Source organism: Vipera ursinii (assembly GCF_947247035.1).
Source record: "Vipera ursinii genome assembly, chromosome: 5".
NCBI lineage: Eukaryota > Metazoa > Chordata > Lepidosauria > Squamata > Viperidae > Vipera > Vipera ursinii.
The window spans coordinates 45383135-45401160 of NC_139518.1; the positions used below are offsets into that span (position 1 = coordinate 45383135).

Below are 18026 nucleotides of genomic sequence, written 5' to 3' on the forward strand. Positions count from 1 at the left end.
TTTTCTGTGACAAAAAGCACATAAGACAGTTCCTTAGAAGTAATCCACTAAGATCTTCAACAGGGCAATATAGGACCTATTTGTATGTGACTGTATTTCAGTCTTTGATGTTTATATATAATGATTCTTTGGTTCAACAATTCTGATGGTTCCAGCAACTTTGCCAACTGAATCTATATGTTGTTGTTGTTGTTAGCTGCAAAGTCCTGTCCGACCCATCGCGACCCTATGGACAACATTCCTCCAGGCCTTCCTGTCCTCTACCATCATCTGGAGTCCATTTAAGCTCACGCCTACTGCTTCAGTGACTCCATCCAGCCACCTCATTCTCTGTCGTCCCCTTCTTCTATTGCCCTCGATCTTTCCCAGCATTAGGCTCTTCTCCAGTGAGTCCTTCCTTCTCATTAGGTGGCCAAAGTATTTGAGTTTTAGCTTCAGGATCTGGCCTTCTAAAGAGCAGTCAGGATTGATCTCCTCTAGGACTGACCTGTTTGATCGCCTTGCAGTCCAAGGGACTCGCAGGAGTCTTCTCCAGCACCAGAGTTCAAAGGCCTCAATTCTTTGGCGCTCAGCCTTTCTTATGGTCCAACTTTCACTGCCATACATTGCAACTGGGAAGACCATAGCCTTGACTATACGCACTTTTGTTGACAGGGTGATGTCTCTGTTTTTTAGTGTGCTGTCTAGATTTGCCATGGCTTTCCTCCCCAGGAGCAAGCGTCTTTTAATTTCTTGGCTACAGTCCCCATCTGCAGTGATCTTAGAGCCCAGGAAAATAAAATCTGTCACTACCTCCATTTCTTCCCCATCTATTTGCCAGGAATTGAGAGGGCCAGATGCCATGATCTTGGTTTTCTTAATGTTAAGTTTCAACCCAAGTTTTGCACTCTCCTTCTTCACCCGCAACAAGAGGCTCTTTAGTTCTTCTTCACTCTGTATACAGATAGTCAATATATGACTTTATATCTGACAAATATATAGGAGGGCCTTTTGGTACAATAAACATATTTTAACAATCTTGTGTTCAAATTGTATATGACATCCTATATTTTTCCTCATAATTTCCATGAATCCCGAGTTCAGGATTTTAGTTTTGTTCATATGGGATTTTATTTTATCTCTCCCACAGGAGATTAATGACATCATCAGGTCTAGTAACGTGCCGGTGGATCAGGTCAATGAGAGCTTGTGGAGTAAGTTTATGCCTTGGCTACAATTCTGGGGGAATAGACGTATGCAATCTCTAGTGAAAGAAAGAAAAAGATTCATGATGACATTAGAAATGTCTCAAATTGTGAAATATCATTTTTGCACTGCATCCTATGATTACAGAGAACCAGATTAGGATGATACCTCTGAATTTTCAGAGCATTCTAGAGAAATAGACAAAGCGTTGTGTACACTACCTTGAGTTGTACAAAATAAAGGTGGGATATAAATTTTTATTGTTATTTTTGAGTGCATGTGTGCACAAGCTTTTTTAGGCCGAGTGATGTGAATCATATCATCTTTTTTGGGGGGGGGGTTCCATGTGTAAAGTGAAGGAAAAATGGGTATGGTCAGATCAAAAAATATATGCAAAAAGATATTTACATTTGCACATTTCTGTCCATCCATCCTAAAAATTTTAAATGGCCATGGGGTTTTACAGGCAAATGGCAGTGGGAAAAATATTTCTGTTAGTAACTTTGTGTTGGTGCTTTCCTTCTTTGCAGATATTGATGGTACCTTGGGGAGCGAGATCATGGAAACATTACGTAGACCAACAAACAAAGTATTAGACACAACTGAGCAGCTTCTTCAAGGTATCGCAAGAGAGACTGGATTAAAAAATGATATTGAGATATAATAGTAGAATGGAAGCCCATATACATTTGGTAATAGAGGGCAACCCAGAAGTTGAAGGAACTTTTACAGTTATAGTTCTAGAAACAAGTGATTTGCTAACTTTATCATAAAAGATGCCATGAGAAGAAAAAAAATATCTTGTTTTTCTCTCCAGAGCAAAACCATGGGAACCCAAAGACTAGGAAACTGCTGGATACATATTGATTGATTTCATTATGTTTTATATGTTTGAGGGGTAATTCCCTGTGGACAAAATCAGTGTCAGCTTTTTGCGGTATACTAGGTCAAGAAACAGACATCAAAGGGATTCTAGGAATGTCATTTATTGTTATAGGATATAATAACAGAGTCTTTTCTTCTATTTTTGTTTTTCTATATATTTAATAGATATATATATTTATCCTATATAAGCTAGAGAGTGATGGATTTTAGAGTTTATGGTTCTTAGTATATGGTTGTTTATGATTGTTTTTCTTTTATATATATACCTTGTATTTAGCTCTGGGAAGTCGGGGGGGAGGGGGGAGGTGGGGGAGGTTGGGGGGTGAAGGGAGGGGGAGGGGGGAGGGGGGAGAGGTAGGGGGGGTGAAGGGAAGGGGAGAGGGGTTTTAAAGGAAAATTGTATGTTAAAACTTTTTAATAAAAAAAAAAATAACAGAGTCTTGAAAGCCTGCTCAAGTTTCTCTCTGTCTCATCCTATCCAAACAAAATCAAGGTGGTATTATTTTGAATTTCTTTCTCATGCTTCTTTCTATTTCTGGACCATGAATTATAGCAATAGCACTTAGACTTTATATACCGCTTCACAGTGCAAAATCATGTCCAACTCTTTACTTACTTAATAGTCTTTTATATCTTGCACAAGATCATCTCTAAGTTCTTTTACAATCAGGAACTAAGTGGACACTTCAGGTTGTGGAATTCTTCCTCAGTCTTTCCTCTGTCCTTCCTACTTTTTTTTTATAGACATTCAGAGCATAGACCAGGAACTCCAGAAAGTCAACCAGACTGGTGCTCGCTTGCAGGAAATACAAAAACAGCTGAACAAAAATCTGACTGACCTGAGAACCGAGATCAATGCCACTCTGAAAGAATGTGGCAGCCCCTGTGGGGAAGTGTCCGTAGAGAACCTGATGCCTGAGGCCAATTTTGATACGGTAGAATGGGGTTTGGAAGAGAGAGAAATATATGAATGGGCAGGGTGGACTATTGGACAGCATAGGAAAAGATCTGATTGGGCCAGGGGTACAGTGAACTTTTAAGTGTTTTTTGTGGTGGGGGGATAGAAATGCAATTCATGATACATCTTAAAAGTCTGGCTAAGGAAGAATAATGTAATTGGGATAAGATTGCTGAGATAATTGACCCACGAGAGGCTGAAATCAGAAGCCATAGAACCAAATGTATTCCAATTGTAACACCATACAGAATAGGTTACAATGTAGGAGTATGTTTTCAAGTTGTCTAGTTCTGTGTTCATTAACTCCTAATCATCCATATGTATACACACATTTCTATGTGGCAGCTCTTGCTTTGTGTGTTTTCACTTCATCCCACTAGAAACATAGTACATCCCCCATTGCTTAATTGGAGTTGATCAAACAATAAAAAGATAGGTTTCCTCATTATTTCTTTCTGCAGATTCCTGATGTCAGCGAACCGCTTAATTTGATATCTGATCTGACACGTTTAGATCTCAACAGTACTCTAATAAAGGTAACACCCTCCTTTTCTCTATAATACTCTTTCCAAGTATCTACTCCAAGTGCCAGTGCAATAAGATGGGTGCCCATGAGAGGCTGAGGAACAGGACAAAATTGTCACTTCAACAATCATTGGTCATTGTTTGGAGCCATTTTATTTGCAGCCATTTTGTTCATGGACTGATGAGACCTATTTGTACTATGTCCTCGAAAGGGATTAAATCTGTTAATCTGGGGAAATGGCAAATGTATCATCTTGGGGGCTTTGTCTTTTCTTCAACAGCTTGGGCTCATGTTTTACTTGACTTACATTCTGAGATCTGAGCTTTGTTTGTATGTGTCTTCATCTATGTCTGTCTGGATGTCTTTTGCTTGTAGGCAAGAAATTTCGTGAAAGAGATACCAGAGAAAGTCTCTAATCAGACCAAAGAGGAGGTGTCTGGTCAGTAACCCGGTTATAGAATTTGTTCTTCATTTCAAACATTATGCTGTGGTTTCTAAAGGCATGTAGGTGTAAGAAATTATTCATATGACTGGCATTATACAGTATATGGGGAGGAGGTGCATTTATAAGAAAAGGTCTGACATGCCTCTCCCTCATTTATGGATACCTTACAAGCATCCCCACTTCAGCTAAATACAATTTTCCAATAGTCCCATCCTTCCAAAAAAATTATTTTTCTCCACATAAATTATGTAATTAATTAATTTATAATGTATGTATCATGTTTATATCTCATATTTCCACTAGAGTCATAGAATTCAAAGGGAACCTTTAGGTACATTAATTGAATCCCTTCCTTAATGCAGAATTAATAAGTAAAATAATGCCAGATTACATCCCCTGAAGCACAGCTCACCATCTTCCACATACTTAGCTCCACAATCAAACTATGACTATTGGAAGTATTTTCTAACATTCAGCTGGAATCTCTCAATGATAGAGGACAGTTCTTAACTTCTGTATGACACCACCTCATTTCCTTGAAAAGTGCTTTTATATTCCCCTTCCAAAATCTTTGCTCAGGTCTAAACATACTAATTTTCTTTGACTTTGTTTTTAAAAATAAGTTACGTTTTAATCCCCCTGTTGCTCTTTTCTGCAAGTTTTTAACTGATGCTCTTTTAAAGCATGGTGCCCAGAACTGGACAAAGTACTCAAAGTAGAATATAATTATAACTTCTCCTGATTAGATAAATGAAATTCTGTTCACACAGACTAAAACTGCATTTGACGTCTGAGTAGCCTTATTTTGAGTTGCCAATTCCTCTTCAGTTCTAAGATTTTTTTTCAGATTTAGTATTATCAGGCCAGATATCCTTCCATGCTCTCTACCTGTGCATTTGCTTTATGTTTTTCTAAGATCTTCCTTTGTTTCATTAGTAGATTTGCTTTTGTGATTTTTCTCAAATCTATTAATATAATTTTGTATTGGGTTTTAATCCTAAATTTTAATATTTTCCAACCTGAAAACTTCTAGATATACAGACTTAACTTCTGGCATTTTCAGGAATAGCCATACTGACTGTGAAATTCTGGGAGTTGAAAATCATACATCTGGAAACATGTTCCAAGTATTAGCCCAGGTTGGGCAACACTATCCTGTAGTATTAGCTATCTACCCACTTTTATGTCATCTTACTATTTGATAAGCATTTCTGCCAACTGTTTATTCAAAACAATTAATGACAATGTTGAAAGATGCTACAAATAACTAGTTATTAATAACAATACAGACTAAAGTTTTACTCATAATTAAAACAGAGTTAAAAATACATGTATCTCTATTTCTCTGTATGTATCTCTCTGTAATACAAAGGTCTGTGGTATAGCCCAAAGCCTGTCTGAATATATATATTTCCGTCAAATGTACCTCAAAGGGTAGGATGTCTCCAAAGGATTTTGGCAAGCATTGATGGCATTTCAAAAGGCCTTGGCCCAAACTGTGTACCCCTTTATAAACCATAAGAGCATTTTGAATTGTAGTCAGAAATTTAGATGCTTTACTCTGCTAGGATGCCACTATTTCAGTTCCTTCCAAGCCACAGTCTTGCTGGCTTCCTAAATACACTAATGCCAGTGTTAGTATTTTTTGCCTAGTGATGTTTCCCCTCTTGGCATGAGTACAGGGTCTACTGTGTAGACTTTTAAGTAATCAGTACACATAGATACCAAACCTACTAGTAAGGCACACTTTTTGCATGCAAAAAGCCCAGGTTCAGTCTCTGGCTTCTTCAGGTAGGACTGGAGAGATCCCTAGCCGAAAGTCTGAAGAACTGCTGCCCATTAAGTAGCCTGCTTGCTTACTGTATTAACTTATGGGGTGATTTATTGTCCTATGTAATTATTTGCCACTCTGAAGATATTCACATTGTAGATGCAGTTTTCCCCCCCTCACTGAATCAAGAGTGCAACAAAATTAGCCCAAACCAATGTCATCTTCAAGTTTCCTGTTTCTAACATCTGTGCAAGTTGAGAATGGCTTCAGTGAAGCACTGTACTTGTGTAGAAGCCTTTTCCAACTTTGGTTAGAGGTAGAGGAGACTCCACCAATCACGTAGTAGAAGAAGGCTGCAAAGAAACTCTCAGCCATTGAGAAGGTAGGATAGACTTCTATGCAGGTGGTCTTTTGGCTTTTGTAACTCCCAGAGGATGTTGAAAGGTGGAGAAGCAGAGCAATGTGAAGCAAATTATTCTCTTTAGCCACACCTTAGAGAGTATTTCACTTGAAGTTTCATCAAAGTGAAGTACCCCTCTGAGGACTTGCACAGTCTAACCAGTTTGCTTTTTTTCATACTTGTGTAGATGTACCCATTCAACCTACCTATATTTGAATCAGCCCATAATGGCTTGCTTAATTAACCATAGTTAAAAATTCTGGGATTTTATATGAACATTAGACAGTGCAGATAATATGTGTAAGATGAAGATCTAATGCAGTATTAGGTAGATTCCTATGTTTTTCATGATTTATTGTTTTTCAGCTTCTTTGGTCAAACATATCTAGTTTCCTGGATTATGCTACTTATTCTTCCCATGTGTAGCTATTTTCCTGCCCCTAATACACCCTGACTTTAGTTTCACTTAATGGGAACTGTTCCCTCAAAAAGAATGTAATCTTCACTCCCAAAATTTGCAGTCAACTTTGTTGTTTATTGCTTTGTTAAAGATGCCTCTTAAGTAATTAAAAAGTGGAATTGCCCACTTAGATTAAGATGCAGTGTAAGTTGCATCTGTACAGAGTACAGGTTGGAGAGCTTAACATATCCATTGTCCTTGGATAATTGCTGCTATTGTTTAGGTGATCCATGATAATACACATAGTATAATGATTTACCTGTGTTGACTCCAATTATTAAAGATATACAGGGCATACTTTACGATGTCAAGAAGGGAATGAATGCAATCAGTGATAAATTTCACAAGATGGTCTCACTGAAGAATGTCAATGCATTCATGGAAAATCTTGTAAAGAAGGCAAATGACTACAAGCCACTTGTGATCCAATATGATGGCTACAGGTAGGAATGAAACTTTTCTCAATTTTTCATACGTTGCAGAATTACTTGGGATGATATCTACATTCCATTTTAGTAGGCAGAAAGTCAAGTTATAGAAAATATGGTGTAGCTCAGAAGAAAAATGAGGCTTCTAGAAATCTGAGGTACTGTTTCAATCATGTTGTTTGAATGACCAGCACCTGTAATTTGCAAAAGTTTAAGGATCTATTTAATCATTTAATCAGAATTTAATACCAGTTCTTATTCTCTGACCTTGAATTAGGTCTTATTATTTTCATTACTTCCTTTATCTTCTAGTGCCTATGTTCATAATGCACTGAACTACAAATGATCCAAGCACATTTTAGCATGCAGGATGCAAACCCAGCTCATGCAGGTACTTTGTGGTTTAATGTGTTATGTACAGTACCTGAGAAAATTTGGTTACTTGAGGAAATTATAATCCTGGTTGGTAAACATCCTGTTTGAACAAAATTAGTCTTTTGCAGATGCTAGCACAGCACAGTCTTCCTTATTCTGATTTCAACTGAATTGAACTGATTTGACTCAACTGAGTGTACTTTCACCTCTTTCCTTCCTTCATTGTTGTTTGAGATCTGAGTGTTAACTAGTTGATTTCTTTCACTACAGGTGGGGTGTTGGCGTCTGCCTTTGCTGCCTGCTGCTTGTAATAATTGCATTCAATGTGTTGGGTCTTTTCCTTGGTAGTCTTGGGCTAGATCCACATGGAATGCAATGGCCTACCAAACGGGGCTGCCTCTCCAACACCGGTGGAAACTTCTTTATGGCGTAAGAAATGTTATCTCCTGTTCAGTATAGGGAAATAACTGACAATAACTTCTTTATATCCTTCCAGATCATAACCAAAACCACTGCTGATATTTTTATGTAATGTTAGTTGCTTTGGAGAAAATACTTTATAGAAACTTTTCTAATTTTACACTTAGCATAGATTCCTATCAGGAAAACATAGATTGCTACTGTACACAAATGTCACTGTTGATGCCAAGGTACACTACTAAGTTGATAATGTCCTCTACTTGCCTCAGCACATTGTTTTCCTGCCTTGCTCTACGGATCTTCACACTAAAGTGGTACCATGAGAATATAAGACCCAACTGTAGAAGGTCCTATGGGTTGTTCACATCCAAATCAATAGTTGCAATGTAGACCTCTGATTAATTCTCATCTTTCATGACAGGAGTGTTGGATTCAGCTTTATATTTTCATGGTTGCTGATGTTGCTGGTTCTACTGCTATTTTTAGTTGGGGGCAATTCATACACGTTGGTGTGCCAGCCTTGGTCTAATGGAATTCTCCTTCAGGTAAGCCACCTAGGTTGCTGTTGTACTCATAACTACTTAGTGTCCCCTCATGGTTAGGAATGAGAAGACAAGGGGCTGCTTAGAGTTGGTTGATAACTGAAGTGGCACATAAGCCTAATAAAATAAATGCATAAGTATTGTGACAGAGAGAAAAAGGTTAGTTCATGGTTATAGAATTAATAATGGTTTATTAATTTGCAACCTTTCTTTGCAGTTACCTCTTCCAACTTTCATAAGTCATCGTTATTTTAGTCTCTAGCTGCAGCTGTTTCAGCTTTGGGAGAGGAGAAAATACAGCTAGAGGGATCAGTAAAGAGTTTAAGAAAATTTAGAAAAGATTTCATCAGCTGCTACTTATCTTTTTTCCAGTATCTGGACACACCTGGATTGTTCCCTGAATTAAATGTGAAAAAGCTCGTGAATATGAATGGTTCTGATGTAAACCTGACCAGCATATACAAGTGAGTGCCAAGATGCTTGGGTGAACTGCCATTATGTTTGTCCTCAATTTCCTTGCGAGGAAGGAGAATCTGGAGAGAACATAAATGTTGCAGGCTTAGTGAAATAGAATTTGGGGGGGCGTACAGAGGGAAACCTTGTTCAGAAGAGAGAAATAGCTGCTTATCAATCTGTAATGAAATACATGGAAGCACTACACAGGTTAAAGTATTGATAAATGAGTTAAAGCTTGCTAGAATAGCATATGAACCATATTCCCAGAATGTGGTCTCTGCACAAATCATATGCTTTAAGTCCTACTTTGAAAGCATTCTCCTAAGCAAGTCCCTTCAGTTTCCCCTCCCCAGTGGATGAGCTCCTCTTACCCCATCCCAACCCTCCACCTCCATTGGTCCAGGATAGTAGAGATCATCTAAGTCAGGGGTGTCAAACTCCCAACGTCATGTGACATGTCACAACATATTGCAACTTTTTTTCTGTTGCTGGCAATGGGGTGGGCGCGGTTTTGCCATGACGCATCCGGCCCCTGGGCTGGCAGTTTGACACCCTTAACCTAAATGATAGGACCAAGTTGAAGCAGCTGAAAATAATGTATATATTTTTGCTGTCAGTGAGAGCAAAAACTGAATTTTTTCTCACCTACTCCTTGCAAGGAAGAGGAAGTCTTGTTTGTGTGTGCAAGTGCAATTTCTGTTGCTAAGAGAGATATTTGTTAAGTGAGTTTTGCCCCATTTTACAATCTTTCTTGCCACAACCAAATCGCTGCAATTGTTAAGTTAGTAACATGGTTGTTAAGGGAATCTGCCTTCCCCACTGACTTTGCTTGTCAGAAGGTTGCAAAAGGTGATCACATGACCCCGGGAAACTGCAACCGTCATAAATATGAATCGGTTACCCAGCATCTGAATTTTGATCACATGATCATGGGGATGCTGCAATGGTTGTGTGAAAAACAGTCATAAATTACTTTTTTCAGTGCCATTATAATTTTAAATGGTCATTAAGTGAACTGTTGTAAGTCAAGGACTACCTGTAATGTGCCTGCTTCTACAGTAAGGCCATTCTGAAGATATCTGTGGAGATTTTCAATCATCTAGATCAGGGGTAGGCAACCTCGGCTCTTTTATGACTCATGGACTTCAACTCCCAGAATTCCTGAGTCAGCATAGCTGACTCAGGAATTCTGGGAGTTGAAGTCCATGAGTCATAAAAGAGCCGAGGTTGCCTACCCCTGATCTAGGTCATGGTTGTCCCAAATGTGTTTTTTCCAAGAAGCAACTGCAGTTTGTTAATGTTTTCTTTGACAACATTTACTTCTCATTAAAGAAGCTTCTTCAGCTCAAAGAAAGTACTAAGAAAGCCCAGTTGGGTTGGGTTTTTTTCTTTGGAAAACACATATTTGAGCCACCCTGAAGAGCTTTCTAGCTATGGGCCAGAGGGGTGGGGAGACCTAATGTGCAGGACTGGAGAGCTTGTTCTGTGGGGTAATGTTCTTATCCAATTTATCCTTGATATAATATTATGCATCCTGTTTTCCTCTTCTAAAGGAATTGTGAAGACAATGCACCCTTGTGGAGTACCTTTCATCTCAATGAGGTCATTTCTTTGAATGACACCTTTAACATCAGCAAGGTAAATGATGGCTGCCTATATAATGAATCAATCCAGTGATAGAGAAATGCCATCATCAGTTAATCTTTTGCTCCCAGACATCAGCTTAGGGTTGTCACCAGGAATATTTTAAGCATTTGGGTATAGGGCACAGTTACAGCCCTCGTGGACAGTTCTGGAGAATGTACTGCAGAACAAATGATGCTGTGCTCTGCATATACTCATCTGGCATTTCTGTTTTTCCTCTAGTACACTCAAGACATTGATTCAACCCTGAGTAAAACAAAAATCGATATTGGCTCTATTGAACTTCTGAAGGATGAACAAAAACGCAACTTGATGAAACTGAGTTCAAAAGATGGGCCTCTGAATGTGGATTTTAACAGTACTCTTGAAGAAGTAAGATGGAAAATTAAGGAAAAGGCTTATGAAAGAAAGGAAGAATGTTGATATAATTTCCTTCCCAGAACAGGAGCTCACCAGACATTCTTCTGTATTTGTTGGAGAATGGGTGATGTTCACATTTGTTGGGGAACACATTGGTGTTTCCTGGCAACAGGAGCTAAGAGTCTGTCACAGAAAGATTCTGAGTTGATGTCACAGTAATTTATTGGCAACTCCTCCAGTTGTAACTGTGTTTGGTGAAGCCCTGAAGTTCGCATCTATAGCCAAACAGTAGTTGAGAGAATATTTAAAATATGTACTTCTAAAGTTTTGTGTGGGTTTTTTAAACTGTTCATTTCTTTAACATGTATGTTTCTTTTTGGAATCTGGTATAGGTTAACATCTCAATAATAAATATATAGTATAGTATAAATAAATAGTATAATAAAATAAAAATGCAATGAAAACATGTCATTCTTTATATATAATAGTAACCACAATGAGTAATTCAGCAGTGATCAGACAGGCCAACTTGATTGATCAATTTGTCTGCTAATGCTGTTATAAAGAGGAGAGACTTTATCTAGTCCTTAAAGGATAATCAGAAAACCTGACGGATTGCTCTCCTGTCAGAAAACAGTCATAAAAATGCCTATGTATCCAAAAGCAAATCTAATAGTTGCTAGTGGACATTTGAAAAATCTCTGCTAGCAGTTCAGCAGAAAAGAGGGATAAAGTGAACTCACTCCTCCTAGTGATGGGATGAGGAAAAACAACAACATATATTAAAACATGAGTATTGACTAGTTAAATATAGTATGCAGAAATACTTAAGTAAATCTGCCTTCAATTCTGTATTTAATTCATTCAAGTGTATTTTGCTTGCTTGAATTCTGTGTTCTCTTTTTCTCCTTTTTCTATAGCTTAACCAGAATCTGACCAAACAAGACCTGAATGTCTTGGCTAATAAATTGGAAGAACTGGCAAATACCGTGAGTAGTCCTTGGGCAAGGATACCCACATGGTCCTATATAACTGTCTTCCTCAACTTCTAAGATATACAGCAGATGTTATGGGAAATCCTTTTGAGTAGACACAGAATTTTGTAGATGCAGCTATTCTCCCAGCTGACACTGGAAGATGTAAAGTGATTGTGTTTTAAAAATTTTTATTTAATTTTAATTCCATTTATATCCCGCCCTTCTCCGAAGACTCAGGGCGGCTTTACAAACTTAGCAGTAGCCTTCATTCTATGTATATGCCTGCTTATTAGGGCTTTCACACACCCCAAGCAGCATTATTACAAAGTCAGCTTATTGCCCCCAACAATCTGGGTCCTCATTTTACCTACCTCGGAAGGATGGAAGGCTGAGTCAACCTTGAGCCTGGTGGGATGCGAACCTGCACTAATTGCAGGCAGCTGGTGTTACTTAAGGAGGCATTAGCCCACTGCTCCACCAAGGCTCTTATTGTGTCTTGGAATGTGGCCTTCAAGTACCTTTGGCAGTGAACTGCACAAAAATAATAAGAGATCAGGAAGTTCTGGATATTAATAATAAAAAAGTATCCTATGTAACTCCCTACAACTCTGGAGAGCTCAGAAATAAATACATTATAATAAAATCAAAAGTTTAAGAAAAAATATGACAAACATAACAGACCAGATGGAATGGGTCTCGCTCTCCCTCACCAAAGGCATGGGTGGTAGCCTTGAATTGCACCTTAAATCATACCCAGAAGCAAACTAGCAACCAGTGCATCTTGTGAAGCAGATATGTTACATGGGCATGCCAAGGGATGCACATCACTGCTCCTGCCATTGCATTCGGACCAGTTGAAGCTTCTGGAAAGTCTCCTAGATGTTTAAAGGGCTGTCAGTGTAGAGCGCATTGCAGTAGTCAAACCATAAGGTGACTAGGGCATGAGCAAGGGACTCCCAATTTAGGAAAGGTCAAAACTTGTACACCAGATGAAATTGTGCAATTACCCTCCTGGTTGCAGCTAACACCTGGTCATCAAGCAGGAGCTGCAAGTCCAGGAAGATTCCGAGATCGCACACCAAATTTGAAGAGGAATGTTACCTCTTCCATGGTCAAAAATGGAATATTCTGGGCTTAGAGAAAGGAAAAGAACACCTCTAAAATTCCTCCCGCAATCCCTAAGCCATGGAGTTATCTCTGAAGGATACCCTGGTCAGTGATACTGAAAGCTGCTAAGAGATTAAGGAGCACATGATCTCCATCTTGGCTCAACCACATGCTCAATCAATAAGCATGACCAAGGCTGTCTCAGTACTAAATCCTGGCCTGAAACTTCACTGAAACAATTGGAGTAGGACCTGTTTTGAACTAGAAGGTAATTGTTGAGGGTGAGTGGAATGAAATGGGGCACTGAAATTACAGAGCACAAATGCTAATTGGATATGACTCCATGTCAAGTTTAATGAGCACACACACACTTTCATTCATTTATTTTCAGACAACTGGTAGCACAAGTAGCAAACTGCAACATCAAGCTGATGAGCTGAAGAAGATCCAAGATTGGATTAACCTCAAATTTCCTTCAGAAATTGTGAGTGTAGTTTCCCTTGTCTCTCTTTATCTTCTTTGACCAAACCTGGTATCACTGAATGAGGAATTTATTTTTTCTCTCCCTCAGAAAGACTTGAAGAGGAGCATCGAGAAGTTGCAGAAATCTGCACCTCAAATTCCAGTAAGCAGGCTGGGTGGAAGTGAAAAATTGGAAAAGAGGCATTTGATTCTAGGGTTCCTAAATATTTCTGTAAGGGACCTTCCTTGAGATATTTCAGATGTTCTGCTAGAGGCCAATCTGTTCGGGCCTTGAGATAGAAATATAAATTTGTCACTTCATATTACTAAGTGCCAGTTGGGGAGTTCAGAAATTTTTCTTGGCATAAAAAGGTTTTAAATTTATTAAAAGACTGAAAACAGTTAAGAGGTTAGTAGACATCACACAAAGGAGAGAATAGGTGTGGAAAGTCCATCTATAGCATTAGAAGAGCTATTTGTGTGAAGCTGAATATCTTTGATTTAAAATGCTTATTGACATCATTCCCTTCATGTTTAATTTAATAAAATATATCAAAGGACTTGTCCCAGCTTTCAATATGCTGTGGGATATGTGATGCTAGGTGTGTAAGCTGTTTTTCCTGGGCAGACAGCTCAGGTATACTTGAATAGAAGCTTTTGAAAGAACCTAACACCAATGTATCCCACCAGAATAAGGTAAACTTCACGCTGTCGGAAATAAATGAGACCAGTTCATTTATACAGCACCAAACAGATGAAATTATAAACAGGGTAAGTCTTCATCCGTACCTTAGTATGTTTATTTGTTTATTTATTTACTGTGTGAGTAAACTGTGACAGTTGGCCCCAGTACTTTGGTCAGAACTGACATCAGCAATCTAAAGTGAGAAGGGGGACACAAAAACAGAGGAGGGGATGAGCAGAAGTGCCAGAATACAATATGTTACTTCCTAGGGCTGTACATGCTTAAAAAAAGGATTTAGAAAAAGAGCTTCAGACATTGCGGGAGTGCTCTTGATCATTAAGTGGCCTGAAGGAAAATGCTGCTACTTTAAGGAATCCACTCATGGTAGATTCCTTAGGCTAGCTTCAAATCCTGAAAAACATTGTGCTACTTTCATGAATATAGGTAGTTCTTTTTTTTATAGATATTTTATAGATATGGTTTTTAACTATAACAATCTCCAGTGCATGGTATACAGCGTATTGTCTTGGTTTATATTTTAACAAGAAAAAAAGGACTAATAATTAACAGTCAATAATGATTAAATTTGATAATTACATAATTAATAAATTAATTAATACATTACTTTGATCTTCCCTTCGCCTATTTGTATTTTGCTTCTTCAACCTTAGCCAAAATATAATTCTTAATATTTTCAATATATAAATAATTAGGTATAGGCATTTTTTATATTTATACAAATGATAATCTTTCTATATAACATTTTTTCAGCTTATATTATTCTCATAACCATCTCATTAATTCAGCATACATCCTATTTTTATAATTTTTGTTTGCTTAGATTCCCTTATATTCAATCCAATTCTTATCAGTCATAATTTCTTCATATTAGTCATCTCACTGTCTAAATTTTCCCATTTAGGTACATCTTCCCAATATGTTATGTCATGCATTATAAAAATACTATACTTTTTATCTATCTTATAGTATCTAGATATAACATCCTTTTTAATCAGTTTATATTTTACTTATATATTAATAAAAGTTACATCAACCTATTTTAACATTTAATATATTATAAAACATACTATATTACTTAAATCTCATTATCCTTCTTGTTATAAGGCCCATTTATGTTCTTTTAGCCATATTCAAACAAATGTTTATTCATGTAATAGTCCATCTGGTAGGGCAAGTCAAATCTCTTGTATCTGTGTGCTGCCACCACGTGGCTGTTTTGGAGTAATTACAGTCTGGGCAGTCAGACCCTCCTACCCTATGGTGTATTTCCTCTTCCCTCCCCTTTCTGGGATGGACTTCCTCCTCCTTTGTCTCTGGAGAGAATCCCATCCTCCACTGTCTAGCTAACATGTGACAACACCAGATGTGCAGTCGCTGGGAATATTACCATTTTCTGACTATTCTGGATCCAAAGCCGTTGTACTGTAATTAACCCCTTGATAAGACTTCTATGGTCTATATAAGCAGGCCATTACCATTAACAGTTCTCTCCAGATAGTTTGAACTTGTGGAAACACCCTTTATCATATAGAAATACCTTTATTGCATGTAGATTAAGATGACGTTTGTACAGCATTTCCAAGATATTTCCAAGGTATCTCCAAGGTCAGAAAATGGAAATATTCCCAGCGACTGCACATCTGCTGTTGTCACATGTTAGCTAGACAATGGAGGATGGGATTCTCTCCAGAGACAAAGGAGGAGGAAGTCCATCTCAGAAAGGGGAGGGAAGAGGAAATACATCATAGGGTAGGAGGGTCTGACTGCCCACATTGTAATTACTCCAAAACAGCCACGTGGTGGCAGCACAATCTGTCTCTGATCTTCTTCTTTCGCCAAGTAATTTTCCAAGTTGATGCAATCCGCTTACCCAACAGTTCCTGTATTTTTACAAATGTTGGGAATACAAAAGATGAATTAAGTAAGATACATTCTTTTTACCCCCCAAACTTTAATAGTTCTAATAATTCCATTTTTCTTGTTGTATCAGAACCTTGTAGATTTTTTCCTGTCTGTGTCAAATTGTAATTATTTTCCTTTATTATTTCATCAGTTTGATCCTACTCTTCTAGTTTGTAATCTGCTGTCTGATTTGTTGGTTCCTTTGTTGTTATTTCCTGGGTATTTTTTAATTGTAGATTTAGACTGAGGATTTAAATAAGCATATTTTCAAAGTTTCAAATTCCATCGTGGTTTGAATCTATTGTCATTTGTATTTGTCCTAACATTACTTATATTTCCTCTGGGAAAGTATTTATCTTCCCTTGAAGTATTGCTCCTGGAGGCCCTTGATTTTCCAGGCTAAGTCCTTCAGGAGAAAATATTGAATGTGGCATCTTGTCATTTTTTCATACGCATGTGATATCCATGTTGTCTCGCCCCCTTTAAATAATCTTTCATCAATGTTTTAATTCAAAAGTCAATTTATCAGTCAGTCAAAATTAATTCAGTATATTAAGCCACTTTAAATCCTGCAAATTCTCCTCTAAAAGATTAGCCAAAAAGCCAAAGTTTTTTTTCATAAATAGTTCTTAGATTTAAGCAACATTCCAGGTGTCTTTTTCTTCTTTCAAACACTTTTTAATCTTATAGCTGGCTCTTCCTTTGTTCCCAGATGTCTTCAAGATTATTTGCAATTCAAAGGAACAACTTTTTCTTTGTTTCTGTGCATTCTGCCAATTTCTGAGTCCTTATTGTTAGTGTTCTATTCTTTGATTCTCCACTAGGTGTCAGCAGTTATTTCTTTTTTCAGTTTTTCTTTCCATCAAAAAGTTATGTTTGTTATATATTTTCATAATTCCATCAGAAATTTTTAGGGTATAATCTTGACAGTTTTTTAGTTCCTAGATTTGTCCAGACTGATATATTTTAAATCAAATTTTAGTATATCTCTTTCAACCTTTTATGTTAATTCGCCGCTTCTGTCTATAGGGGAATGGGGATATAATCCCCTCCCTTCACTTCTGGAGGTTTTCTTACTTTGGGGACCTTTTCAAGGATTTAAATAGTAGATAGAAGAAAGAAGATCAGTACTCTCACCAATTCCAAGCACACTGTTCACTGATGTTTAAGTTTGTGCTCTTGAGCTAGATGCTGATCTCATGCTAGCCTTTCTCTTGTCGGGTTCGGAGGGCTTTCCCCGGATCAAACGGAGTGATTGCTGCCGCTTTGTGATCGACGGGGCACCCCTCCTTCACAGTCACCTCTCCAGGGCAACTTCAGACCCATCTAGGGTCCCCCAAGCAGGAAGAAAATAGCTGTGGGGAGCAGAGTCCACTCTTCCGCAGCCATGCGTTGTGGGAGCAAAAACCAGAAGTCCTAGGTAGTTCTTGACTTATGTCACACTTGGGACCAGAATGTTGGTTGATAAACAATATTGTCATTAAGGAAGTCATCACATGATTGGATCCAAAGTTATGATCATGTTTACTGCAGTCATTAAGCAAATCATGTGTCATTAAGAGGATCACATAGTCTTTAAGTGAGTCTGGCTTCCCTAACTGACTTTGCTTGTAGGAAAATGGCTGGGCAGATCACAAATCTCAAATCACATGACTACAAGATACTGCAACCAGTTGTAAATGGGAGCGAGTTGCCAAGTGCACAAATTGCATTCATGTGGCCATAGTGTCAAACTATGAAGATTTCTTGCATTAGGACTGCCATGCTGCTTCTAGCTTACCTACACTTATGGGGAGTGGAAGGTTTGGAATGCATACAGGTGGTTCTATCAGTATGGGAAACAAGGTCACCAGAGAAATGTGGCGAATGGAGACTGTCTTCTCATAATAAATGCTTGAAGACTAATTGGACAATGTGACCTGAACTGTCAGAGAGGAGAGAGAAAATTGTACTCTTTTAATTATCTTTTTCCCGTCATATTGCCAGAGCTGGTTTTCCATTCTTTAGTGCCAGTATG

The 18026-nt window shown here is 38.0% G+C and overlaps 1 protein-coding gene across 2 annotated transcripts in view; it reads left to right on the forward strand.

Annotated features, from left to right (window-relative positions):
- LOC310640721 (prominin-1-A-like) overlaps nt 1-18026 on the forward strand; it is a 48491-nt gene that overhangs the window by 24778 nt on the left and 5687 nt on the right. For both annotated transcript variants that reach the window (XM_083363209.1, XM_083363208.1), the window contains 15 exons: nt 1130-1193; nt 1716-1805; nt 2815-3005; nt 3490-3564; nt 3930-3993; nt 6914-7073; nt 7704-7862; nt 8275-8398; nt 8768-8859; nt 10405-10489; nt 10718-10867; nt 11776-11844; nt 13331-13423; nt 13511-13564; nt 14092-14172. In XM_083363209.1, the coding sequence (XP_083219335.1) occupies nt 1130-1193; nt 1716-1805; nt 2815-3005; nt 3490-3564; nt 3930-3993; nt 6914-7073; nt 7704-7862; nt 8275-8398; nt 8768-8859; nt 10405-10489; nt 10718-10867; nt 11776-11844; nt 13331-13423; nt 13511-13564; nt 14092-14172 (1551 nt within the window). The remainder of the gene's footprint in view (nt 1-1129; nt 1194-1715; nt 1806-2814; nt 3006-3489; nt 3565-3929; nt 3994-6913; nt 7074-7703; nt 7863-8274; nt 8399-8767; nt 8860-10404; nt 10490-10717; nt 10868-11775; nt 11845-13330; nt 13424-13510; nt 13565-14091; nt 14173-18026) is intronic.